Source organism: Astatotilapia calliptera, chromosome 3 (genome assembly GCF_964374335.1).
Source record: "Astatotilapia calliptera chromosome 3, fAstCal68.1, whole genome shotgun sequence".
NCBI lineage: Eukaryota > Metazoa > Chordata > Actinopteri > Cichliformes > Cichlidae > Astatotilapia > Astatotilapia calliptera.
The window spans coordinates 51972646-52000565 of record NC_137424.1 but is presented as its reverse complement, the minus strand read 5'-3'; the positions used below and the strand labels follow the sequence as shown (position 1 = coordinate 52000565).

Here is a 27920-nt window from a genome sequence, read left to right as displayed (position 1 = left end):
GGGCTTAAAAATTCTCATGAATAAATGAATACATAACATTTTTAAAATGGAGAAAATGCCGATCAAAACTTTGTTCTACAACTGAATCTGTCTATCTGTGCAAATCAAAAATGTTAAAAAATAAAATCTCCTTGGAAAGGTCACGTGATTAATACAGAAATGGTCTTCCAACACAATGAAAGCACAGAACGTGTGAATGAGCTAAGGAGACATTTTTATTATTAATATTAGTATTTGGCTCACAGGGCCTCGTCTTGCTCTGCGTGTTTGTTTTGCAGCTTCGTTACTTACTAATCACGTGTTTTATCAGCTCCCAGAAGCTTCAGGATGTCTGATTCCAGACCGGGAAGTGGAGCTCGATTTAGACCGGTCTCACGGGAATATTATAGGGGACGGTTCAAAGTCTACATCCCTCCCTCTCTGCCTCTTTCTGCTCTCAGTCAGAGGCATCTGGAATCGCTGCGGATCGGAATCCTTTTCTCTTTTTTATTTGTTTCAGGCGTCAAAAGAGGGCAGGGATGCCTGTTTGTGAAGTGAGTGAAAAGGATCCACGAAGCTTTTCACTCAGTGGAGGAAAACTTTGAACTGGGATACTTGGAAGATAATTTGGATTTTTTTCCCCGGATAAAATAGTTTTTCTATGATAATTTCACAACACGTTTAAAGCTGCTAGAAGCGTGAATAATCCACAGGCTACCTCAGGAGGTCCGGTGTCCTCTCTACAGATATATTATGTGCGCGCTGGAGTAATTTTTCCCCTCTCTGGGTCCAGGGATTTGTTTTTTATTTTTCTAGTGAGAGCAGGGCTGAGCAGAGGGCAGAGGGGAGCTAAATGCGGCTGACTGGCGACCCTGCACCGGGAACCATGAACAGCAGCGGGTCTGGCAACTTTCTGCTGGTCCCCATACCGGAGTACCCCCTGCTGGACTGCGTGCCCAACAAGACGGTGAAGATTGTGGTGCTGGGAGCGAGCAACGTCGGGAAAACCGGTACGGGGAGGAATGGAGGGGGGGGGGGGGGGGGGTTATACAGGTTGAATTGTGAAATTAGGATTCAAATGAATGCGGGAAGTTTTGCACGGGAACTAAAGCTGATTTGACGCGTTGTGGGGAACTACTCTGGGAAAACTGTGGCTTGGATTTTAACATGACGACTATGAACAATCCTGCATGGTCCGTTCTAATTAAAATATCCTGATTAATTAAGGTAGAAATATTTGCAAATGCCTGCCGAAAATGCATACCGGTAATGATTGCCAGGGGGCGACAAATCCCATTGTTTACATGATCAATTTAACTCGTTTCCGTCCACTTTAACGGCTCTTAATGAGTATATCAAGTTGTAGTTGAAGTATCTAAATAATTTCACAGAAACTATACGAATCAAAAAGTATTTATTGACAATTAAAAGCCATGCACTGATAACTTTACTCAAGCATTTTGGACAAAAACAACTGATGAGCAGCAAAGATTTTAGTGCATGCTAGGCAAATGTACTTTTATTTTTATGTTAAAAGTGCATGAGGTACTAATTAACATAAGAACCCATTATATGGAGAAATATGTGTGTGCCAGATTTAGGCACACACTCTAATATTCATTTGCATTGCCTGGCATGTTAATGGCATTAACAGAGGGCGTAATCAAAATAAACATAGAAAATATATATACCACTATCGATGTATTTATTCATTTGCATCAGTTAATGAAGCCATGTTTATCTATTTATTTTAAGATTAGTTTAAAAAAATGTAAAATATATTTTAGGAAGTAGTGCTTGGTTCTGCGTTCAAACTCTTATTTTGAAAAGTCAAAAATGGGGAGTAATTTGGATATCTTATCCACTCCAAGTAACCTATCAAAACAGCTTAATATTGGCATTGAGTATAGTCTTATAAGTAAATGTAGCTACTTATTGCTATAATGTAACTACCTGAGTGGGACCCTTCAGAATAAAAGTATCCAACAAGAGGAAAGGAAAGACTATAAATGGCAGCTTCTGTTCGATTGTTTTATTTTAGATTTCAGGAATCTTTAAGCATACGGCGGCTTCTCAAAATACATTTGATGCCCTGCAGTCAGAAAGTGCCGCACTGGCTCTCAGTAACAGACTAAACAGATCAGCCAGGGGAGCAGCAGAGAGTAAGCTTTAGTACAAGAGGCTCATTTATCTCACTGGAGGTAAGAGACTGAGCTACAGTTATAATAAAGCTCAGATTGGAACATGAGAGCGAGAAGGCTGCAGAAAGCAAAGGAAGAGCTAAAAAGATTCCCACAGAAATGATCAGTTCATCAGTTAGTAGTAAACATTCAAAGTAGTTGTGGCCCACATGATGCACCCTAATGATGCCGCTGTGATATCACCAAGGGAGCCTTAACTTGAGTTTATGACTTGCACTTTTATGATGCATCGGTGTCATGAACCACAGTTGTGGTGTTAAAAGACAAAAACATTTTACCTGACACAAAAGGCGTAATGTAAGATGCAATGGTTGCATTATGGGAAATATAGGAACCAGGATTTGTGGGTGCTCCAATGGCTCATGGCTCAATACTTTCAATGTTTTTTAAAATATCAAAATGTAGTTAAAGTTTATACTGCAGCCTATTCATTTAACCTTTTATCAGACAGCACATGGATGCTCTAGAAGTCGAAGAAGTTTTTACATGGTTATGGCAGCACTGGGTGTAGAAGAACAAACTCACACATGCATTAATACAAATGCAGTCGTGTGAAAAACAGTTTCATAGGAGTTTCTGCATGCCTGTGGAAAAAAAAGTAGACTGCATGATTTAATAGCTTGTAGCATTTAGCAGCAATAACACAAAGTTATTGTTTGTTGACTTTATTTCTCCAACTGGAAGAATTGTGACTGACTCTTCTCTGCAAGGATTCGTTCATGCACAGCTCTCTTAAGGTCTCATCACAGCATTTCTGCCAGGTTGAGGTCTGGACTTTGCTTTATTTTCTTTTTCAGCCATTCTGTTGTAGATTTGCTGTTGCGTGACCTAATTTTGCCCAAGCTTTAGCTGTGGACCAGATGTCCTCACATTTGACCCTTTGGTATACAGAGGAGTCATGATTTACTCAGTGGTCTTGTGGCTGCAAAACAAGCGCAAATCATCGCACTTGACAGCTGTAATGGGATGTTTGTGCTGATATGCTGTGTTTGGCTTTCTCCAGACGTGGTTCTGTGCATTATGGTCAAACACCTAAACTTTGATCTCGCCTGTCCAAAGGACTTTGTTTTTGGTTTTCTGAAGAAACTTTGCAAGCCAAAGTCGTGCTGCCACGTTCTTTTTAGAGAGAAGACACTTTCTTCCTTTAACCCTTCCAAACCGTCCGTACTCGTTCAGTCTTTTTCTAATTGTACTGTCAATACTTTACATGCCTCAGTTGGCATAAATGTTGGACTCTGAGATGGACCTCTGCACTTTTTTTTTTCTTTTTTCAGTTTCTCTGAGCAAAGCATCAATGCACACACAAACTAATAAAGCTTTCAGTTTGAACCTTTTGATTAGTATTGGTCCTTTAATTTCATGCCTTTATCTGAAATAAGAACAATAGTTGTTAATATGAAGCTACAAGTTATCTCTTGAGGCATGTGGACCATTATTATGTTGCTTATATCTGTTGTGAGTCCTTTATTGTTTTAAATCCAGTCACTGAATCACTCCAGTGACCTTTTTATATGTATTATTCATGGTATCATCTGTTGGTAGCCTACAGAAAGATAAACCTCTCCTTTGATGGAGTGAATGGGGTGGTATCCAAATAGATATATTAAGCCAAACTCCCACTCCCAAAAGACTGAAAGTTAGAAAAACAGTGTTCAGAATCCAAACACCCAGAGGTGGATGAGGCAATCATTTACCAATAGAAGATGATTCAAATTCTGAGTATTGGTGAATCATTTCTCCCTTGAGACTTTTGGACTCTTTTGTTTAGATACTAAAGTCTTGAAAATCAAACTTATGTAGCAGTGCTCGGGGAAAGTGTTAAATAGATCAGAAGGTTACTGCGGGGCATTTGATTTTTCTGTAACAGAGGTTTGGATTCTGCCCTACAAACTCTGTGCTCATTCTTCTTGTTACTTTTTATTCTTCTTTTGCATCTCTAATTTTTCTTTTTGTTTCTTTTTAGCTTTGATTGTTAGGTTTCTGACCAAGAGGTTCATTGGTGATTATGAAGCAAACACAGGTGAGTTTCTGCACATCTGACTGTACTCACTGACTGAGTTCTCTCTGTAAAAGTCCACTGTTATAGAAAAAAAAGTTGATCCATTCATCAATCCGCCTCAATCTCTGTGTCTGCAGGGGCACTCTACTCCCGAAAGGTCACGCTGGAGGGTGAGGAAGTGTCGCTTCAGATCCAGGATACACCCTGTGTCGCTCTCCAGGTAAACAGGGGGCTGTAGCCATGTCGTCATCCTGGAGATTAGCTTGCATTATGCTAACTGCATGAAAGTACCAAAATATAACTGAAACATACAGACGGCTGATATGACAGGTTTCAGACTTGATTTAGAAAGTTATTCAAACTATTTCTAGATGTTAAAATTGAAAAAAAAAAAAGAATATTTTGGGAAACTGCTGCAAACATCTTTGTTCAGATCTTGTGTCAAAATGTCCTTTAACCACACCACAAGGAAGCACTGAGAATATAAATGATCATAGATCAGTTAGAGTTAGCTTGATGGGGTCAGAAATATAGGAGATAAGTAAGCCACCATCAGGAAATTAGGGCACTGGCTTTAACTGAGACCTGTTATTGATTAGTTCGTAATTATTGTCACTTATCATGATTATGAGGTGGGAGGCTGCTGTGGCTGTGTATCGTTCTTCCACGTGCTACCGAGGCCACTGTTTGGCTATCTCAGGTACAAAAGCCTCGCCTACCTTCTCTTCAAATGTTTTATAAAGGGGAACAAATCAGAAAAAAGCTGATGATGATGATGCACATACAATTATATCCTAAAAGTGTGTTGTTTTATTTCTAAGCTTTTGTACCATTACGATTAGAGTTACCCGCCTCTGTGCACATAGTTCTAGATTCATTTGCCAATAACACGACTGACATTTGTTCTTTTCCTTTGTTTTTTTTTTTTAAATATCCTGTAGATATAACAATAATATGCTGTTGTGAACTTCCTTGACTGTGATAATTTGGATGTGAAAATCTGATACTGTGCTAGCTTTAATTTGTGGGGTTAAAAAGTTCCAAAGGGATATCTCTTTCTTGCATCATTGCCTAATTTAGTAAAATTCGTACTCCCCAAAGTCCCCAAATATTCCCATTTTTAAAAAAAAAGCTATCTCAAAGCCATTTTAGGAAAGTATTGAAGTATGAGGAAGTACTTCAAATACAATCTCCTCACACATGATGAGTTTAATGAGTGCAACGTGCCACACAGCTTATCCTGCTCAACGGCCTGTTTACAAAACCAACCTTCAGAGCTGCTCATTTCCTACACGGGGGGAGATAACAGGGCAAGGAGGTCTCTCCTGGCAGGTCGGACCACCTCTCAGAGATTAGACAGAAATAACTGACGTGTGAGAGAAGCATGAGTGTTGAATGTGTGTGTCGAGGTCAAGCAGTTAAGGGCTTTTTCGTAACCTTTAATTGGGTGTTTTTTAAAATGTGGTGTTTAAAAAGCAAATAATGGAAACACACTTTGCTTGGTAAATTTGTAGGTAGAGTTCAGATAAGAAAATAAATTGGGTGGTCTGATGTATTGAGTTCAAAGTCAGAAACAGCTGGCACATGTCCACAATGAGGCATTAGTCATGGAAATGAACGTTCTAGTACAATTACTATGTGCTTGGCCACTTTGAACAGGAAAATCATCATGGATGGGTTTTAAACAATCATAACATCACAGGTGTGAAATAGTTATATTCGTTTGTGTTGGGCATGATTTTTTTGTTTTTGGTCTGACGTGTTGCATGCAATTCTGCAGCACCTACAGTTGTGTTCAGAAATCCAGTCATCATGAGCATACGCAAGAATGTCACTGTAACTTTGGTCTTTTAATGACTTTAAACAACAAGAACTAGGTGTACAAATCTGAATTTATTGTAGACTTTCTCTGAACCACACATTCTCAAATATATACAAACATTCATGTGACTAACTTCACAAGACAAAGGCCTTTTAACTTGTTGTTAGTGATGATTGACTACAACTAGTTGTTTCCCTTTGTCAGCATAAAAAGGATTTGTTTGACAGCACTCATTGGACTGAGCAACAGTCAGAACAACGAGAGAGTTCAAGCAAGATCTAAGAAGAATTATAGATTTTCACAGGTTGGGAAGGTCTCTTGGAGCCATTTCTAAACAACTGTAGATTCCAGGATCATCAATTCAAACAACTGTACATAAGTACAAGTTATTTGGATGTGTCAACACTTTGCCAGGGTCTGGAAAAAGATCCAAACAATCATCCTCAAATGACAGGAAACTAGTTCAGATGTTCAGAAAAAAAACGAGGGACCATGAAGGCTGGCATGAACTGCTGGAACACAAACATCACTCTCCTTAGTCAAGTGAGTTTTACATCGCCATGGACAAATTTGCAGCTGCCCAAATACCAATGGTACTGAGACATTGTACAAAGTAAATTAAATAACAACGGAGGAGGACTACCGCCAAGTTCTTCAACTTCATTACAAATCAACAACTGGATGGTTGAAACTTGGATATAATTCATTCTCTGAGCAGAACAATGATTCCAAACAGACATCAAAATTTGTTTTGATGGATGAAGCAGGCTAGCATTAAACTTCTGGAACAGCCTTGCAACAGCTCAACCTAAACCAATTTTTGTGGATTATGCTTAAAAGCCGCGTCTGTGCCATCAAACCAACCAATTTAACTGAACTCTACGAATTCTACCAAGAAGATTGGTCAGAAATCCAGAGAGTTATGCCACAAATTTGTTGATGATGACAAAAAGTGTCTGGTTGACATACAACTTGCTAGAGACCTTTAACCAAGTATTAATGGGGGTGAGTGCATATTTTTGAGGCTGTATCTGTATAGAAGCAGCAGGACCAGACGGCATCCCAGGTCGTATCCTAAGAGACTGCGCATACCAGCTAGCTCCTGTGTTCACTGAGATATTCAACATCTCTTTCTCTCAGTCGGTGATCCCCACATGCTTCAAAGAGTCCATCATTGTTCCTGTCCCGAAGAAACCCCACCCTGCTTCTCTCAATGACTATCACCCTGTAGCCCTCACCTCAGTAGTGATGAAGTGTTTTGAACGCCTGGTCAGAGACTTCATCATTTCTTCACTACCAGACACACTGGACCCACTACAGTTCGCTTACCATCCAAATCGTTCCACAGACGATGCCATCTCTCATCTCCTCCACACATCACTCACTCACTTGGACACTAGAAGGGGGAATTATGTTAAAATGCTCTTCATAGACTACAGCTCTGCATTTAACACCATAATTCCCTCCACACTCACCACCAAGCTGGAGCATCTGGGACTCAGCTCATCTATGTGTCAGTGGATCTCCAACTTCCTAACTGGCAGACCACAGGCAGTAAGGATGGGCGGACATGTCTCAGCCTCCACCACTCTCAGCACTGGAGCCCCCCAGGGGTGTGTTCTGAGCCCCCTGCTGTACTCTTTGTACACATATGACTGTGTGGCCACTACCAGCTCCACCACCATCATCAAGTTTGCTGACGACACCGTCGTGGTGGGCCTGATCTCTGATAACAACGAGACGGCCTACCTGAAGGAGATTAGGAATCTGGAGAACTGGTGCCAGAGGAACAACCTCCTTCTAAACGTCAGTAAGACAAAGGAGCTGATAGTGGACTTCAGCACTAAGCAGGAGAGGAACTACCAGACCCCCGTCATCAACGAGTGCCCAGTGGAGAGAGTGGACAGCTTCAAATACCTCGGAGTTCACATGACGCAGGACCTGTCATGGTCCTGTCACATCAACACCGTGGTGAAAAAGGCCCGACAGCGTCTCTACCACCTCAGACGCTTGAGAGACTTCCAACTGCCCTCCAAGGTGCTCAGGAACTTTTACTCGTGCACCATAGAGAGCATCCTGGCGGGAAACATCTTAACCTGGTTCGGGAACAGCACCATGCAGGACAGACAAGCTCTACAGAGGGTTGTGCGATCAGCTGAGCGCACCATCCGCTCCGAGCTCCCTGACCTGCACTCAATCTACAGCAGGCGGTGCTGGACCAAGGCCAGGAAGATCGTGAAGGACCTCAGCCATCCCAACAACAGACTGTTCTCTCTGCTGAGGTCAGGAAAGCGATTCCGCTCCCTGAAGACCAACACAGAGAGACTGAGGAGGAGCTTCTTCCCGCAGGCGATACGGTCTCTCAATCACACCACCACACAGTACTGACCCACACATACAGTTCTTACACACACACTGGACATTCTGGACATTGTTTCACTTCATCACTTAAATCACTTTAAGCATATTTGCACTGCACAAGACATAATGTGGATTGCACAACACTGGTCACTACATTCTTCATTTCCAGTTAATACTTGTACAGCTGCTGTTATTGTGTATATATTTATTTATATTTCTTCATATATTCTTATATAGTTCTATATTGTGTATTTTGTTGTACAGTTATTTTATTTTCAACTTTAATTTATATATTTTATCTTATTCTTTCCCAGTTAAATTTACCCTTCATTCTAATTTGTGTTGTACAGTTATTTCATTTTTAACCTTAATTTATATTTTATTCCTTCCTAGTAAAATTTACCCTTTTTAATTTTTCATATTTATTTCCTATCTTATTCATAGCCTTTTCCTTTTTCTTTTTTTTAAATTTTGGTTTTTTTTTTAAGGTCACGAGCAGTTGTGTAAGCATTTCACTGCATATCGTACTGTGTATGACTGTGTATGTGACAAATAGAATTTGAATTTGAATTTGAAGAATAAAATTAGAAAAGAGAGATAACATAAACATACAAAACTTAGGCCATGCAATAATGACAAATGGAAAAAAGGGGCTTGAAGGAGCAGTCTATGATGGGAAATCTGGATCTATAGCAGCAAAACTAAATGCACAGTAGGGGAGACTGAAAGACAAAGCCACTGCCTCCCATTCTACTTATAGAAACTCTAGCAACGAGAAGTAAGCCTGCAGTCTTAGAGCGCGAAGTTCTCTATTACTCTAGGATTGCGTGATACTGCAAGTTCTTCTTTTTTTTCTTTTTTTTTCTTCTCTTTCTTCTCTTTCTTTTCTTTTCTTAGCTGCACAACATTGAAAGTAGCCTTTATTGTTGTTGTTGCATTTTCAAGCTGTTATGCAGCTAAATGTTTTGTCTGTTTATATGTTTATTTGCTTTAATCAAAGCAGGGTAATTTTAATCTAATTAACTTGCGCAATCACAGCCATGACTCAAAGTGGCCTGCCTAGCTTTACAGCCACTCTATTTCAAAGCAGGCTTAAACATGCTAAAGCAGGTACTTTTTCCTGCAACTCGCAATTGTGCCATCATTTTCATTATTGTAGTTCTGTTTTGCAGAGTAATCACATGTGGTAAAATATTAAAATTACATGTAATTAAATTTACACCTAATACTAATGTTAATAGGCTAATTTTGTCTTAATAGGCTATGTCACCTTCATTGTAGGGATCAAATATGTTTTGTGGCTCCATACAGATTTCTTTCTTTCTAGCAATTCCTCAAAAATATGTCTCTTGATAGCAAAAGTTGCCAACCTTTGGCCTAGGCTTTTCAAAGTGACCATGCACATCTGACTACTGACACTGACTGGCCAATGTTGTCACGTGGAGGTACTCAAGGGTGTTCAAGGAACTGCTGGGATGATTAAAGCCTTTGATTAAGATGATTTTAAGATATCTCCCCTTAGAGGAACTGTGGGACCATCCTACTGGGAGTCAACCCAAGGACAGCCCCAACAGAGAAAGGGATTACTTCAGCTCATCCTGGGATTTCTCAGGAGATGGAGATGTGGTAGACTGGTACTGTCAATAGATTTCTATTCTTTTAACAGACCAGCATAAAAGGAAAATATAAGGGAATTTTTGTCACATGCATCTGTCTGTATCTGATGTAGTCTACTTTAGTCTAATTTACACACACACACACACACACACACACACACACACACACACACACACACACACACACACACACACACACACACACACACACACGTACGTCACTGTTCACTAGCTCTATAACATCTTCATAGTAGTTCCATTATGTAATAAAGAAAAATCTAAATTAAAAAAACTGAGATTTTCCTACTTAATTTACTGTGAGATTTTAGGTTTTTCAATTTTATTTATCCAATTATTTATTTAGTGATGGGGGAATACTCCAACCATTTTCAGCTATCAAAAATACACATGGGTTACAACACATTACTTTATTTATTTATTTTTTTGCCTGTCCCGTTTGGCTCTTTTGCCATCAGAATTATTGTCTAAAGGCAAAGAAAGATGCCCAACGGATTTACTTTACCAAATTGACCATCCCAGCCTTGCCATAATGGTCCATTTAATTCACCTTTTATTGTTTATTTTATTTTCACTTACTGAATACGGGATAGACTTGACTGGGGGAAAGAAGGGGAGAAAGAAAGAGGGAAAGAGAAACAGCTGAGAAGAGGGACGGGGGAGAAGGGCAAAAAACAAAAACCAACAGAACGGGCAGAAAAAAAAATGCATATATCAATCACCTGGATCACCTGCTGAGAAAGAAAAAAGAAAACAAGCAGAAGAGAACAAGAGTAATAGAATAAACAACATCACAATGATATATGGGAATATGACAGTAAATACTAAATGTTAAACATTATTGTGCAGCACATAAGATCAACAGAACCAGGGGGAGTTGCAGTGACGCGCCCGTGAGCTCCGCCGGCAGCCAGCTGTGCCTGAGTGACCGAGCCCCAGGCCGAGAGGCCGGGGGCACCCCACCTCCGAAGTGGCCCGAGCGAGCCCCAGGCTCCAGGCCCCGATAAGCGGCCGCCAAGGAGTGAGCCGGTGTGTACCTGGACGCCCATCCCCAGACACAAAGAACCACCAACGCACCGATGTCTGAGGGAGTCCGCCACTGGCAGGGGAAGTGGTGGTGGGGGGAGATAGGCCTCCAAACCTTGGAGGGCCTGAGATGTCCCCAGAGAGGTGGCGCCTGACACCCAACCTGACATATAGACACAGAAATACAGGCACACACATATACAAACATCCATTCCCACCCTCATGCTCTCATATGCACTCACTCCACACTCAACCAACGTGGAGACAGACATAAAGAGACGCTGTACACACGATCACACTCCCCAAGCGTACTCTACAAACCGGGTCTAGGTACCCTTGCCCCTGGAGGGGGGAACTGCACCCAGACCCAGGTGGTGTTACCCTTTTCCCTGCGGTGGGGAGAGGCAGACCGCCCCGACTCCGCAGCAGCAGGGAGGCCCCACACTCCAGACCGCAGTCGGACGGCCAACTCCTCCTCTTAGCCCCCCCGCTCCAGCAGGTCGGAGAGAATGGGGGTGAGAGAAGACTCCAAACCTCCCTCCACCCGCTCATTGTAGTGTTGATGCATGTGTGTTGTAAGGTGCATTTAAAACCCAGGAGGGCATGGAGCTACCTGCCAGAGAGCAGCAGGTAAGCGCATGGTCCCTCCTGCTGGCCCTCAATGTCTACGTGTATTTAAAATTGAGAGGTGGGCAACGACGCCAGGGGTGAGGTGTACACCCTGATGGTAACTTGGATTCCGTGTATCGTGCCCACCTCCAAGATCCTATATGTATGTGTAATGAGAGAGTGAGTAATGTGAATGTCTAAGTTGTGGGACTGCAAGTTCTTCAAGATACGATGGTTCCTGATTATTCAGAACTTCGTGTGAAGGAGAATTTCAAATTAAGTTCTAGATTTGAATATGATCCCCTTTCTAGTACCCGTTAGCAGAACTACAGAATGTTACTGTGTGTTTTACAGGACGATGCCGAGGGTCTGTACTGTCAGGAGCAGATCAACAGGTAAGACTGGAAACACACGAATATGAATTTGAATTAAACACAGTGCACTATGCTAACCTCCACTATGATAACTGGGCCTGCAGGTCAATCTACTGGGCAGATGGATATGTGCTGGTTTTCTCCATCACAGACCACAACAGCTACAGAACCATCCAGCCACTGTACCAGCATGTCAGACGTATACACCCCTCTGGAAACATACCGGTTATACTGGTTAGTTATGCGATCATTAGAAACAACCTGGAAAAAACAACAACCTAGTGATATTCCTTCAGTTATTTTATTTAAAATGTCTCTGTTTCTGTTCATTCAATCTTTAGTGCAAGACAGACCAGACAATACCAGACACCTACTAACCCCAATCCTATAATCTAATCTGTTGTGTAATCTGTAATCTGCTGCAGGTTGGCAACAAAAGTGACCTGCTCCGAGCCCGACAAGTGCCTGCAGATGAAGGCGAGACGTTAGCAGCTTCATTAGGTGGGAGTTTCTTCTACTTCTGTACCACCAAACCTTTGCCCACTAATCAAAAGAGATATTTCTTCAAAAAAGAAGCCTGACTACTCCAGTTTGTGGGCATTAATGTGTTTAAAAATGTCCTCTACTAGCAATAAAATATATCACAAGGCTAAATGTTTAACACATAATATGTCCTACCACTAAATAGTAAATGGACTGGTTCCTTTTACTCTACCAGAACACTTCATACAACATGCTTTATTCACCCATCCATACAAATGCTTTTTCTATGCGCAAGTGCATCAGAGAGCAGCCTGGGTTTAATATCTTGCCCAATGATATTTTGGCATGCAGACTGGAGCAGCCGGAATCAAACCACCAACCTTCTGATTAGTAAATGTCCGGCTCTACCTCTGGAGCTACAGCCACCATCACTTTGCGAGAACATTGCATTCCACTATCTACAGGGTGGGCCATTTATATGGATACACCGTAATAACATGGGAATGGTTGGTGATATTAAAGTCCTGTTTGTGGCACATTAGTATATGTGAGGGGGCAAACTCCTCAAGATGGGTGGTGACCATGGTGGCCATTTAGAAGTCGGCCATCTTGGATACAACTTTTGTTTTTTCAATAGGAAGAGGGCCATGTGACACATCAAACTTATTGGTAATGTCACAAGAAAAACAATGATGTGCTTGGTTTCAACGTAACTTTATTCTTTCATGAGTTATTTACAAGTTTCTCTTTGTTCACAGCCATTGACATGTCGAAGAGGTTAACACGTGAGGAGCGGATCGAAATTGTGTTGATATCTGGTGAACGCAGTAACCGGGTCATTGCAGCAGATTTCAATGCAAGACACCCTACGAGACCACCCATCTCCCATGCTACAGTTAGCAAACTGCTTGCTAATCTGCTGCAATGACCCGGTTACAGGACGAGGCAACAGAAAGTGGACTAATTAAACTATAAAAACAAGTAGCAGCTACAGCTGAAATATAACAACTAATGGCTCAAAATGCTGTCGAATAAATGTAAATAAAAGCTAACAAACTAAGAAACAAACTCAGTGTTTAAGTTCAGAGTTTTTTATAGTTATTTTTAGCCAATCTGTTCTTTACCTTGTTAAGTACAGGTTTTGTTTTATGTAAATAATTTCATGGTCATAAAAATATGACCATGAATAACAATCTTGACCCCTTTATTGATTTAACTTCTCAGACCTGTAAGTGTTGCCCATCCTGTATATGCAGTATGTGATATATCTTAACTATATACTGCATGATATCTAATGAATTACATTTCTGTGCTAAAGATAAGAGTGGCCCTAATCTGAATGTTACTTCTGCTCACAGGAGGAGTTTACTTTGAGGTCTCAGCCAGAGAAAACCATGAAGGAGTCCATGCTGCCTTCCTACATCTCTGTCAAGAGGTGGGACTTTGTTTTTGCTGATATTTGTTAGTCCAAAATATTAGAATTTGACTTAGCTATCGGTGTATTCTGAGTCCAACCACCTATGTGGGACTTTCTGCTTTCTGTGAAAATGGATTTCATTTCCCCTTGATGCCCATAAATACAGAAAACACAGAAAAACCATGTGTTGGTCCAGAAAGGATCACAAAAAGCCCGTAATAGACTGGTTTGTATATTTGTTTTTTCTAGTGGAGTAATTTTTGCCCAAGTGGTTTGTTTCATTTTGGGTATGTTTAGACTTTCTGCTTCCTTTTGTGGCGCTGCAGAGAGTAGGTTCCCAAACGCTGGCTTGTTGAATCATTGTGTAAATCTGCGGTTCTCTGTAGCTTTTTGAGTCTTTCAGGTCATTGTTTTGGTTTTCAGTTCCAGCTTTCATTAAGTTTAAAGTTTGGTTTTAATGGTGTATTTTTTGGATGAGGTTTTTTTTTCCTAATACAGACAACGCTTGAGAGATTTCACATGACAAGGGAGGAAGTGGTAGTGGTGATATAAGTCACACTCACTTAATTTTGATGGAGTCTGGGAGAGTGGTTGTCAGATTGCAGGATATGAGATCTGTATGGGTGCTGCTAATTGTCACATGAGGAATGCATGAAAATATTTCAGTGTTTTGAGCAGCAATAGTCCTTTGAAGGGAGTGAAAATAAGCAGTAAACACAATACTAACATTGTATCAAGCTTATATGGCCAACGTGCTGTTCCTCTACACTTACTGTGGAGGAACGTCATTAATTCAGCCAGGTAACTTCAGGCTTACCCCACCTGTTGCTGGAATATATCGTCGTGGTAACTGCAAATATAACCTTCTGACCAATCAGTTCTCCACAAAAGTGTCACTTTTCCTGAAAGTGTGCCGACAGAGTCTAAACCTTCTCTGTAGTGCCTAATATCTTTGTGTTTCCCTGATAAGCTTTAGTAATAAAGACTTTTAGACTTAACTTTATTCCTTTTTTTTGTTTCCTGTTAACTGCAAACATATTTACAACAATTTTATTATTATAAGCCCTTAAATGTCATCTTAAAACAGGACACCTGTTTGAACTTCTGTCATATTTGAACATAGTCTACGCCTTTGTTTGAATCCAGTGGAATATAAACCAGATTTGATTTCAAACATTCATTCAAACTTAATTTTCTTCCAGTACTGACTTGAATTAGTTTAGCAGGCATCAGTTTTAAATTGCAGCAAAACTGACTTGTTCTCATATGTGATTACATTTTGACAAGTCTGTCTGTCTTCTGTCCCGCAGGTGATCCGGGCACTGGGAGGAGGGAATGGGGAGAAGAGAAGAGGAGGACTCCACCTGGCCAGACCCAAATCTCCCAACATGCAGGAGCTGAAGAGGAGGTTCAGGCAGGTCCTCTCCTCCAAAGTCAAATCAGCCACGACCATCTGAGTGCAGTACGGGCTGAAAAATGACAACCTGCAGCCGGGCACGTGGCGGAAATAAAAGCTAAAACGCCAAAGGGAAAAAAAAAATCACAAGAAGAGTTTTATGTTTGGAGATATGGAGCCATTACTGGCATGAAAAGACATGTGTGGTGTGTGTGTGGTGATCAAAGCTTCTCGAGAGCACAAGGAGTCCTGATCAGATGGATGAAACAAAGCCTTTCTGGCAGGCGAGCTCTTCTGGAAGGAACTTGTGGTCAACACGACCTCTTTCCAGACTCGAGTACAGCAAAGACGCTGCCCAAAGCTGAAATGACAGATACGGCCAAACAAACAGCTTGTGTTGTATCAGAAACTTTGCATGTTTGTCATGAAAGGCAGCAGAACTTTCTGACACGTTTATGTCTTATTTCTTTCCGGTTAAAAGCCAATGAATACATCGTGAACAAAGTGAATTAAATATACCAAAAACAGCGAAGACGTATCAGATTTATCCGGTTTGTTTTACATGACTCAACATCTCTTATTTCATCTCTCAACTGTGTTACATATTCATTGTTTTGTTTTGTTTTTTACTTACTGGGGAATAAAATGTTACTCAAAAGACATCGTTTTGTTTCTTTTTCCTATCCTGGGGTCAATCCAGTTGAGAATGACGACATAGTTCAGTGTTTCCTGAAACCAAATATATGAAATATGAGTCTCCTTTCTCTCTGAGACATGGTGTTCTGAACTAAAACAGGAAATGACCCAACGAGGCAGGCGTTCAAGGCTATAAGCTGAGACAAATGCTGGCATTTGATGACAGGAAGGAAGTCCTTTTGTAACAAAATAAACTCCTGATATTTATGGAAGATCAATGCTGTCAATAATAAAACACACAAGCATGTTTTGTATTCAAGCAATATCTGTTATTTAGTTAATTTACTTGAACTTGAAACTGTAATTGTCCTTTTAAATTTAAAATATACAAGAAATCTGGGTATTTTCCATTTTATTAACTTAAAAAAATGGCGTAAATTAGTTCATTTTCATTTTAGCATTAACTGAAAATGATCTTAAAACATGATATTTCAGAAAACATACACTTATTTCATAGGACAGGTGCACAGCAGAGGTTGTCCATCATCAGTAAATAAAGATTTATAAATCTCTTTTCCACGAGGGGGTAAATTTATAAAGGGCCCAACAATACATATGGATACCAAAAATAAAACCCGAGAGACTAAAGAATTCTGCATCATATGTAAGTTTATGTACTTTTGAAAAGTATGAATTTTAACGTCCCGTCCAGAGTTTGAACAACACAAAAAAATGAAATTAGAGATGGGTTCCTTATGAATTGCCAGTTCAGATTTGTCTTAAAATCACATGTATTAAACTTAATTTGATACTTTTTAATATCTGCAACTGTAAACGTCTCTATAGTTCAACGTTTTCATAAATTAAAGCATTACTATCAGCACCACCATCACTCCCAACACCATTATCGTCATCACGGTTGTCTTTATTATCATCTATATGGATATTTAATATAGATATGTGAAGCCATAAATATCATATGACTTATATCCATATAAAATACAAGAAATATGACTCAGTCTACCTCATTGACTCTGTACTTTGCCTGTGATTTTGACAGAGTAAACATTTCCACTATAGCTCAGTCCACACAATCCAAACTCTAGGTGTGACTTCATGCTTAAGTGGCTCTAAGTGTGAAAAGTTTTTCATCTCTGCTGCTTTTAAACAACAAGGTTAAGGTGTTATTTGGGTTTTATGTTGCTCCAGAGGATTTTTCCTTCCCAACGAGAAGGCATTTCTGGGCAAGTCCCAGCTATTTGGTAACAAGAGACACTGCGCCGAGCATAACAGTCAGCGGGAAACACAAGTCCTGATCTTATTATCCTGTTTGTGGTTAAAAACCCAACAGTGTTAATGAACTGATGGATTTAAAGTGTCTGTGCTTTCAGGGATTGGTCCAAAAGGAAGTGGGGATGCTGTTTGTGGTGTGTGTTTGAGTGTGTGTGTGCTTTCTGCTGTTCTCATGACCTCTCCTTGCTGAAACACAACATATTCCCAGTAAAGATAAATTCCTCAGCATCTGGAATTTCTTTGTTGGTCACTGAACCACCACCCCAGCCCTTCGGCACTACACACACACATTCATGTGCTTAAAAATTGTCTGTTGACCCCAACTTGTGACTTTTTGCCCTTTGACCTTTTTAAAAGTAGCGGAATCAATCCGAGTTGCTCATGGATTATGAAAGCTACAGAGAAGCCATGGATGGGACAAAAAGCATGTGTGTGTGTGCTCGCGTGTGTTTGTATGCCTTATGCTGTGGGGACTCATGTTTACACAGTAACACTGCAAGGACCTTTATGAGGTCAAAACAGAATTCCCATAACATAAATCAGTGAACCTTAGTTTGAAGACTTTAAGGTTTCAGGTTTGGGATGATCCAGGAAATTAACATCCTCTGAAGTGATGGGAACATTTACAAAACAAAGGGACTTTCTCATATTTCATACTTTAAGTTTAATTTCCTCATGTTTTCATTTGAATTGTCAGCTTTCATACCTCTCTCTCTCTCTCTCTCTCTCACACACACACACACACACACACACACACACACACACACACACACACACACACACACACACACACACACACACACACAACCCCGTTCAGCTATCTTAGTGAGGACCCTCATTGACATAATGCTTTCCCTGGCCCCTTACCCTAACCCTAACCATTAAAAATGAATGCCTAACCCCTTACCCTAAACCTAACCATAACCTAATTGTAACCCTGACACTAAAACCACATTTTGAGCCTCAAAAATGCCTTTAAATGCCTTCAAAAATGTGAGGACCGGGTTGTGTGTCCTCACAAGTTACTGCTGGTTCTCACAAGTGTAGTAGAATGAAGATGTCGGTCCTCACAAAGATAGATATACAGGAACACACACACACACACACATATATTCTGTCTTTATGAGGACACCCATGGACTCCTTTTCCCTTTATTATGATAAGTAACCACCAAAACCTGGCTCTACTCTATCTTAGACCCTAAAACCACCTAAAAACCAGGTCTGTTCTCACTTTCTAGGCCCTCACAAAGACAGATGTGCACACACCTTGTCTGTCTTAAAGACACTGGATGGACTATTTCTATGTTTTCCTCCCTTTTTCCTCTCAAAGCCAGTATTCTGCTCTAACATGGCCTTTAACTGTAAGTTTATTTGATTGATGGAGAGTTAATGTGACATTTATGAGGCTAGATTTAGAAAACAAACCTACACTAACCGTTTCCTTTTAGGGTAAGGACACAGAGAGAGATTAAGTAGACTTTTGAAAAAGTCTTAATAACATCCACACAGTTACTAAATGTTGAGTTCTGCAGATGAATCTATATTAACAGCATGCCATGTGAGTCAATCCCCACTGATAAAAAAAAAAGGTAAAGTGAATCATGGAGGGTGGGAAATGTAGTATACAACCAGCCATACAGGATGATGCCAAAGACATAACAGGATTAACCTCCTGAGGAGTCCCCCAGGACAAAAATGTGCTTTTTAGCCTCTGTTGACCCCCATTGTAACCTCCAAGACAGTTTCATTATTACTCCAAACAACACTGAAATGACCAAGCTGCTTTCCTTTCTTTTATAAAAAAAGAGATTCATATTGATGCATGACAGAGATCTAAAAAGTAAAACTCATATTTTCTAGTCTAAACTGCATACTACTTTAAGTGCCCTAAAGCGGCTGATTTCGTGCTACATCAGTGAAACTGAATTGCACAATTGAATTCAACTTTAGAATCCAATAAAACACTGGTGCACTTTTATTTCTGACCTAAAACTTTAAAACGGCGAAAAAGGATTACGTAAAATGAAAAAGAATAATGTCCCAACATAATAAGATAACCTTTATTAGTCCCACACGTGGGAAATTTGTTAGATCCTCCTATTTTCATAATAATTTATCCAGCTGCTTCTGAATTCTTCATTGTGAAGCCTTGACATACTCACAACATAGCTTCTAATAATTGTGTTAAGTACTGGAAGAATGAAATATGGGAATTTCACTCACCAAACCTGAAGCAGTGAGTTTAAATAGCTTAGGTCAGGCCTGATAACTCTATTTAAAAAACAAATACAAAATAAAGATTTCTGTGATTCTGTAAGGTTTCATATTTTGTAAGGAGTGAGCCTGAAGTGGCTGCTAAAAAGCATTTTTGTTTAGGTGTGTTCAAGGTTGCTGTTTCAGGGAGGCAGACAACCATTTATGTGATGGACTATTTAGAATCTCTAAGTACCCAGATGTGTTTGTGGAAAACCTGGAAAAAAATGAAAAAGTGAGAACAATGTAAACTAAAACCACAAAGGTTTTTGAGCTCTTCTATAACATTATAAAACTTCTTAAAATTTGCTGCTAATGTTATATGAGTTTTGTGCACTTTAATTTCTGATAGATTTGAGTTTCCTTTGTTTTGTCACTCTAACTGGAACTATGAGCTTTGACCTCAAGCTCACCTTTTATTTGTCCTGGTCCTGCATTTAGCTCATTTGACCTCATAATTCGTAATAGTTAGCAGAGTTTAAAAAAAAGAAATTAATTTAAGTGTGCCTAGTTTTGTACCAGAGTGCATTATCTATCACCTCATGCTACCAGTGGTGACAATGACCCCAACCAAATGCAAAAGTGGAAGTGTTGTTAATTTCATTAACAACAAAGCAGCTGAAAATGATTAACAACTCCCTCTGTTACTTAACTGACCAGAAGTTTCTTACTCTGATTTTGTTGAGCGATGTATAAACGCATATAAACCTCTGACTGGTTTCATTGCAGCAAGAAAACGTGCGGAAAGAAACATTCAGACAAATTAACCAAACAAGAAAATGCCTAAACATGTTCATCGCAGCAGTTATTTGGGTTTTGCTTGGGGTGAAGGAAAAAAAACAAACCATCCATCAGCAACCATAACTGCACAATTTCCAGGGTTTGACCATAAGTGTGTGGATGTGCAGTCTTGTTCAGCATTGGTTAGAGTTGGCAGCCTGAGCTGCTGGCAAAGAAACACGAGACGGAAACCCAGAAGAGAAATTTAGGGCAAAGTTACAAATATTTCTTCTTTGCTGGAGTCCATAGAAAGCAAAGAGTCAGTGAAACAGTAGCATATGGAACTCATCCATCTTTCCAAGTAAGATAGAGCACCCTGGAACCTCCTACAGTTCTCATGTGTTTGTGCAAAAAAAGAGCACCACACATATGTTTTTTTTTTGCCCCTCTCCAATATGTACCCATTGCTTTTACCCCTTCTGTTTCCCACATTGCTCTTTCAAAGGGCCTTCACTTTACTGTCAGCTGCTGGCACATGAACACGTTGTAGAATCAGTCTGGGCATGTGCTGAAAAATGAGAACCAAAACCGTTACTGTATGTTCAGTATCCTCCTCGAGCCTGTTCAGCATAAGCCTTTATGGCCTAAATAGGAAAATGTCCTGAAGAACACAAACAAGCAAGATTTGTTCAAAATGTCCCATCAACCTCTCTGTTTAGTCTGGTGACTCAGGATGACAAACTTGACAGATTCTTCTGTATTTGACCTCAATGGCAAACCAAACACTCTGGTTAGAACCAAGTAAAAGCTGCTTGGAGCTTAAATTCCATATTTGCTTTTTGATAAAATATATAATTTCCTCTGCATATTTGGAAGTAGCTGAATGCTCGTGATATTTTGTGCATAAAGGGGCAATATGATACACATGTAATATGACTCTCCAAAGCTTCTGGAGTTGCTCAAATAAAGCCACCTTAAAGAACTGCAGTTCCTCTTCTGCCCACTAGAGGCTGACTCAGAAAGTGAGTCAACATCAACAGTCTTCCATGCTACAATGGCCGACTTCACAGCACTGAAAAACATGGTTATAGGCTAACAACGCATAACAACTCTGAGGAGTGTGAATTTTTAGTTTATTGCAGTTTATTTCTGCCATTTTTGTTTACATATCCTCACTCCTGCCGTTAGAAAATCAAGATAGCAATAACCACAAAGGTAAACTGAAGACTACATAATGGCCAATATCGTTTGACTTCTGATCTTACAAACAGAAGTCCGGTTGTGTAGAAGTCCAAAGGGAAAAGCATTTCCTGATTGGCCAGACCTAAGTAGAAATTTTAGATTATCCAAAAATACTTAATAACTTGAAATTTTAAGTTCTTTATTTTAAGTTACTTTCTCAGGAGTTCAAGTTAGGAAATCCAAATTTAACCAAAAACTTTGACTTGTGGACCACTAAACGTTTTTGTTTGTTTTTCTCTGGCACATGTTTTTGAACCCTTGGCTCTTTTGATCTATGACCTCAGTAAACACTTTCGTGAGAACGATAACGCAAATGTCAGTTCTCATTAAATACACTATAAAGTTAATTTTTCACCTCATGGTCCCATTTAGAGACAAGAAAATGAAAGAGAGAATGTTGTCATTGGCTCATAATGTCTGTTTTCAAAAAATAAGATTGCAGGAGTAAAAGCAATCCGCTTGAGTCTTTCATCCACAAGCTAATGAGTGATGTCAACAGCCACTGGCTATGTGCACATGCAGTTTATGGGAGAACACTACTTTATGTCAGCTTCTACATTTCAGTTTGGCAAAGGTGAGTCATCCCAGCCATGCTAATCATTGCAGTCAATGAACCCAGTCTTATCTTGTGTGATTCTGTTGTCAATGTATATGATAAAGTCCTCCCCCTTCTCCACATGTCCTGCATTTGTCGATTTTGACTAATAGTTAAACTTTTGAGCTGATGGATGCAACATACACATGTTGCATGTATAGATGGATAATGTATGCATTCCATCCATACATAATCTCCCAGTTAGGTTGTGGTGAAAGCAGGCTCCACTTCCTCCACTTTCCACTTCCTCTTGAGAGGATCCAATGGCTATGGAAGCTTGTTTCTGCCACTGAAAACAAAACATGTTCTGCTATTGAGAAGTCTGAATTTGGGGTTAATATCTGAAATTTCTGACAAAGTTATTAGACTCAAATTCTGAGCTGACTCAAAATTGCCCAGCTTTCCATAGAGCTGTGAAAGACCAACCACATGTGTATTTACCTACATCACATTAAAATATTTCCTCCTCCCCTTAATCATTCAGTATAAGATGATCAAAAACAATAATGGATCCAGACTAATTGCACAAATGTGACTGTTTCCCAAATATGTAGAGACCAACCAGACCACGATAAAAAGTCTCAGCTTACCAACATCTAATCCGCCCACCCGACAGAACCAAATGTATTTGGGGGTTCTTGTTCTGCTGACCACCGTGGGAAAGCACTCCATCAGCCACAGGAGCTACGAAGACATAAACCAGCTGTCCATGCATTAATCAGTGTGTGTGTATGTTGCATCCTTCTGTTAACTTTAGGAGGCGGCAGGAGGTTGAGGTCATGTCTGGGATACAGTCAAGATCCTGAAACCAGAAAGAAAATGTAGACAATTTATAAAGAGAGTAGCAGCGCGTAGATAGTAAAACTAAACACGAGGAACACAATAAAAATGAGCACTAGAGAAGAGAGAAAAAAATATCAGCAATGGCTGACGGGAAAACAGGGAGGAACACGTCAGCTGTTGAAAGAAGACAAAGTCCAAGAGATAAAAGAAGAGACGAGAGCACAAAAATCAGCTTGTTTGTCCAGACATGAAATAAATCAGCTTTTATCACAAGACAAGATAGGAAACATTCAGCACAGCAACATCACAGGAAGGAATGAGTGACCTTTGAGGTCATTTAACTGTAAAAGGTTACAATGCTTTTAGAGGATAAAAAAGGATAAAAATCCTCCATAAAAATGTTCATTGATTCATTGTATATGGTCAATCGTATTAGTGAATAGTATTCAGGAGGCAAACTCTTTGCCTTCAGTCTACCATGAAGGTGATGATGAGGACTGAAGACCTCTACCTCAGATCCATCTACGAGTGGGTTTTACTCAGAGGGTTCTGTCAGAGTCGTCACATAGCCTCCATCCTCAGTACGACCTCTTGTTTTTCCAGTCTTAAAATCTCGGTTTTTTTCAGTTTTTAAAAAAAAAATATTATTGATAATTTGTGACTTGAGTCCATGAAATTGTATCATAGTCACGTCCTCTCCCGCCTCTCCCTATTAGGCCGAACTGAACGTGGAGAATATCAAACAAAATCAGCAAAATGTAATCTGATTTTTGAAAACTGCGACATATGGATCAGTCATAGACAGGAGATAGGAGAATAGTTAATCTTTTCAGTCCAATGTTAAGAAGTGCGTTTAAACTATAATACTCTGAAACCTGAGAACGATGATCCTTTTTCTGATGAAGTCAGCATGCTTGATAACCACCTGCTGGACTAGGCTGCAGGAAAACCCACTTTAACATCATAGAAACATAAAAATAATTGAATCCTGCAACTACTGGATTCTGCAACACTAAAATGTGAACACTCATATACAAACAGGTCATACACTGCCTCTTTTTGTGTTACACACCAGCCCTAATGTTTTGGCATCTTCCCTCCTTCTCTGGCTAAAGGAAAATAAAGAGAGTTAATGCACGAACAGGATCTGAGCTCTGTTCTCTATTTTTAGCCAGAGCTCCCAGTGGGTGACCCATTTAGCCTCCCATTTCCCTTCTTCCAGCCTGCCACTTTTCTCACTCGTGTCCCCCCTTCCTGCAGCATTTCTGGAGACTGAGCAGAACATTTAAAGGCCAACAGCAGCAACAGAGGCTAGTAAACAGAAGAACGCTGCTTGTTGAGGCTATACACATCTTTCCTTTGAACTTTTTAAAAGGATTCCAGCTGTGACATGGTGTCTTTATCAGTAGTTTGTTTTCCAAAGCTCTCTCCTTCATATTTTTCAAGATAAGCTAAGAGGGCTAATTTATCAGAAAAAATCTCTCAAGAGCGATCCAGTGTAGGTTGGAAGCTGGTTAATTAAATCACATAAAATAGACGTTGGTAACTATGTATTTAAATGGGGAAATTAGGGTACCTTGACAATATTATTATATCTGTATCTGTATAATCTTCAGATTTTTAGCTCTTTTTTTTAGTTTTTCTAATGTTCATGTCTGAAAACGATGAGTTAAGTTTAAGAATTAGAATGTGCTCAGAACGTGGGCTCTGAAGGATGTATTTCCAGACTCACATTTTAGCATGAGACCAGGCTCGGTGGTAGGGAGATTTTCTTATCTCTGTTTCCCTGTTTCCTGCTAGGCTGCCCGTGTAACAGTTATAGTGGAAGAGGATCCAAACACAGCACACTGAGGCAAAGTGCAATCTAAAACCTAGAATTTAATCCAGATAGAGATCATACACAAGGCAGACAAGGAGCAGAGAGATGGTCCATACATGGAAAACTGAAACAGGAAGAAATACACTGGTCAAAAAAATTCAAGGAACACTTTGAAAGCACGTCAGATCTTAACAGTGTAAAATGGTAAATGGCCTGTATTTATATAGCGCTTTACTAGTCCCTAAGGACCCCAAAGCGCTTTACACATTCAGTCATCCACACATTCACACACTGGTGATGGCAAGCTACATTGTAGCCACAGCCATCCTGGGGCGCATTGACAGAGGCAAGGCTGCCGGACACTGGCGCCACCGGGCCCTCTGACCACCACCAGTAGGCAACGGGTGAAGTGTCTTGCCCAAGGACACAACGACCGAGACTGTCCAAGCCGGGGCTCGAATTCAAAGACACCCTGAAAATCATAGTGAATAAAGTGATGCGGCAGATTGGTCCATTTTGTAGAAATTTCACTGAGGCAACTCAAAATGACATTCAGTGGTTAGCGCCCATGTGTTTGTATGCATGCTTGGCAATGTCAGGGCAGGCTCCTAATGAAATGTTGGACGGTCCTGGGGGGTGATCACCTATATCTGGACCAGGGCATTACTGAGGATTAACCTGGTCCAGATCTAGGTGACCATCACCCAGGACCATCCAGAGGTGTTCTGTTGAATTCAGTTTAGGCGAGCTTGCAGTCAAGATCAGAAATGGTATGAATTCTTTTATCCTGCATACTCTCACCTCATGCACTGTTGTGCACCACAAGGAAGCCAGGATCCACTGCAACAGTGTAGGGTCCTGACAATGGGTCCAAGGATTTCATCTTGATATCTAATAGCAGTCAGGGTGCCGTTGCCAAGCCTGTAGAGTAAAGTAAAGTAAAGTACATTATAGCGCATTTCACAGATAAAAAAAATCACAAAGTGCTTTACAAAACAAGAAATGGAAATATAAAACAATATAACATTTAATAGCAATGTAAAACAATAAAACAATAAATACAACGTAAGAGGAAATTAATAAAATGCAGGTCTGTGTGGCCCTCCATGGATACGCCTCCCAGATCGTCACTGACCCAAAGCCAAACCAGTCATGTTGAATGATGTTACAGACAGCACAAAGTTCTTCACGGCTTCTCCAGACCCTTTCAAATCTGTCACATGGTGAACCTGCTCTTATCTGTGAAAAGCATAAGGCACCAGTAGTGGACCTGCCAATTCTGGTGTTCTGTGGTAAATACCAACCAGTCTTCAAGTACCAGGCATTGAGCATAGGGCCCACTAGAGGCCCTAAGGTCACCCTCATAAAGTTGTTTCTGATTATTGTGTTCAGAAACATTCACACCAGTGGCCTGCTCGATGTTATTTTCTTGTTCGTCCTTGCACAAAGAATCAGGTGCCAGTCCTTCTGATTGGTTAAAGACCTCTTACGGTCCTGTCCAGCTCTGCTAGAGTACCTGCCTGTCTTCTGGAGTCTTCTCAATGCTCCTGAGACGGTGCTGAAAGATATAGCAACCGTTGTGGTAATTGCACTTACTGATTTGAAAGATCTTTTGTAAGGTCCAGGTATCACCCGCCTCATGCTACCAGTAGAGACACTGACACTAGCCGAATGCAAAAGTAGTTAAAAAACAAGAGGAGAGAGAAGAGAGAAATATGTCAGTGGCCTCCACCTGTAAAACCACCAAAGCAGCTGAAACCAATTAACAACCCCCTCTGCTACCAGATCAATATCCCAGAACTTTAACTGACTAACTGGCTATACTCTGATGAAAAAGGGTTCTAGTCTGTTTTTCTAGTCCGCATGTAAATGCAGAAACTGAGCTTTCAAAATCTTCACCCTGGATGGAGTTCTTCAAAACTTCATTGATCCATAACACCTATTACACGGATGATGGGCCAAAAAAAAAGCTGCGTTTGGTACACCTGGTGATGGCTACCAAAAACCAACTGGTTGAGGAGCAACTTGCTAAAGGACATTTAAACAAATATTAGTGGGGATGAGTGAATGTAAATTTCTGACAACAACTGTACATATATATGATAAAATTGGATATAAAAACTCCCAAAACTATAGAGTCTTGTTAAATTGGTATTAACCAGTTTTCTGCATGAAACACTGGGAGGAAAAGTTACCTTACACAATCTGAGTAAATACAAAGAAATAGTGAAAGCACTTCTGGAACTCCAGTCCAGCTAAAGTGAATGCTTCTCACTTTTATAGTATATGTTGTCTACTTTCTCCTAGTTGCACATGTTTGATAAACATGGTAAAATATCGATAATGCAGAGAGAGCTCATTTAGGATCAAATTTGCAAAGACCATGCAATATTGCTTCTACGTTATCCTGGTCTGGATTTTTCTTTAATTTTATTATATAAAAAAACAAAACCATGCAGGGGACAGTTAAAGCTTTAGTTCTCTAGCTAAAGTCGGTTCAGTCTTGTAGCGGCAACCTTCGGTACTTCTTTGCCGCTTGTGCAGGACGTAAAATTTCTGACTCGTGCTCTTGTTGAATTGCTTGTCTGCCTTTCGGTAGCAAAAACGAGGTGAAGATAAAAAGGGCAAAACATTTATTCTCTATTCAAACCGAAAAATACAAACAAATGCTTCTGGTGGGAGCTCCACTTACATTCCCTTTATGTTACAACGAAAACAACATTAAACAGCCACGGTCAGAAAAACTGTTGCTCCACATCCTGCTTACTTGCCTAACCTTTCCTCTCCCCCACATGTGGGCAAAATACACACCCCTTTTACGACATCTATCAACACTTTACAACAACACAAAAGGCTAACAACGCAGGATTAACTTATGGAGCACAGCATATTACATTATAACATAAAATGATCAAGATTATAACTAGAAACTCAAAGATCATAACAAATACTTACATGTGGCCTGACGTAATTGAGTAAAATATTGGCCTGAACAGTCTAAGCTCCAACATGTCTTATCCCAAAGGTCTATCAGCTGGTGATTCATGTTGGTGCGCTGTCTGTGTTTTCAAGCTAAGAGTGAGATTACAAAGAGTTTTTGGACATCCCCTCGTTGCCATGACAAATAAACAGCAACCACTCCAACTTTGTGTGTGTCTTAGCTCGAGGACCACTTGGGCTAACCTCCTCCTGGACACTATCTGATGGTGTGATATGGCTTCAAAAGCCAGAGAAAGTCGAGTGTTGCAACAGAAGCAGTGATCCTGTTTTATGGAA

General features: G+C 40.2%; 1 protein-coding gene and 1 long non-coding RNA gene across 2 annotated transcripts; one reads left to right on the top strand and one right to left on the bottom strand.

The window, feature by feature from the left end:
- Nucleotides 1-329: 329 nt before the first annotated feature.
- Nucleotides 330-15959, top strand: rasl11a (RAS-like, family 11, member A). Its single transcript, XM_026162575.2, has 8 exons — nucleotides 330-989; nucleotides 4144-4200; nucleotides 4317-4399; nucleotides 11986-12026; nucleotides 12110-12239; nucleotides 12431-12506; nucleotides 13847-13923; nucleotides 15216-15959. Exons 1-8 carry the CDS (start codon nucleotides 833-835, stop codon nucleotides 15360-15362), a joined length of 768 nt encoding a protein of 255 aa, XP_026018360.1. The 5' UTR covers nucleotides 330-832; the 3' UTR covers nucleotides 15363-15959.
- On the bottom strand, nucleotides 15545-27920 carry LOC113012809 (uncharacterized). Its single transcript, XR_003270752.2, has 4 exons — nucleotides 27600-27920; nucleotides 25446-25565; nucleotides 22633-22844; nucleotides 15545-22331 (listed from the first exon to the last, which is right to left on the bottom strand). It is a non-coding gene; the product is annotated as an uncharacterized LOC113012809 (long non-coding RNA).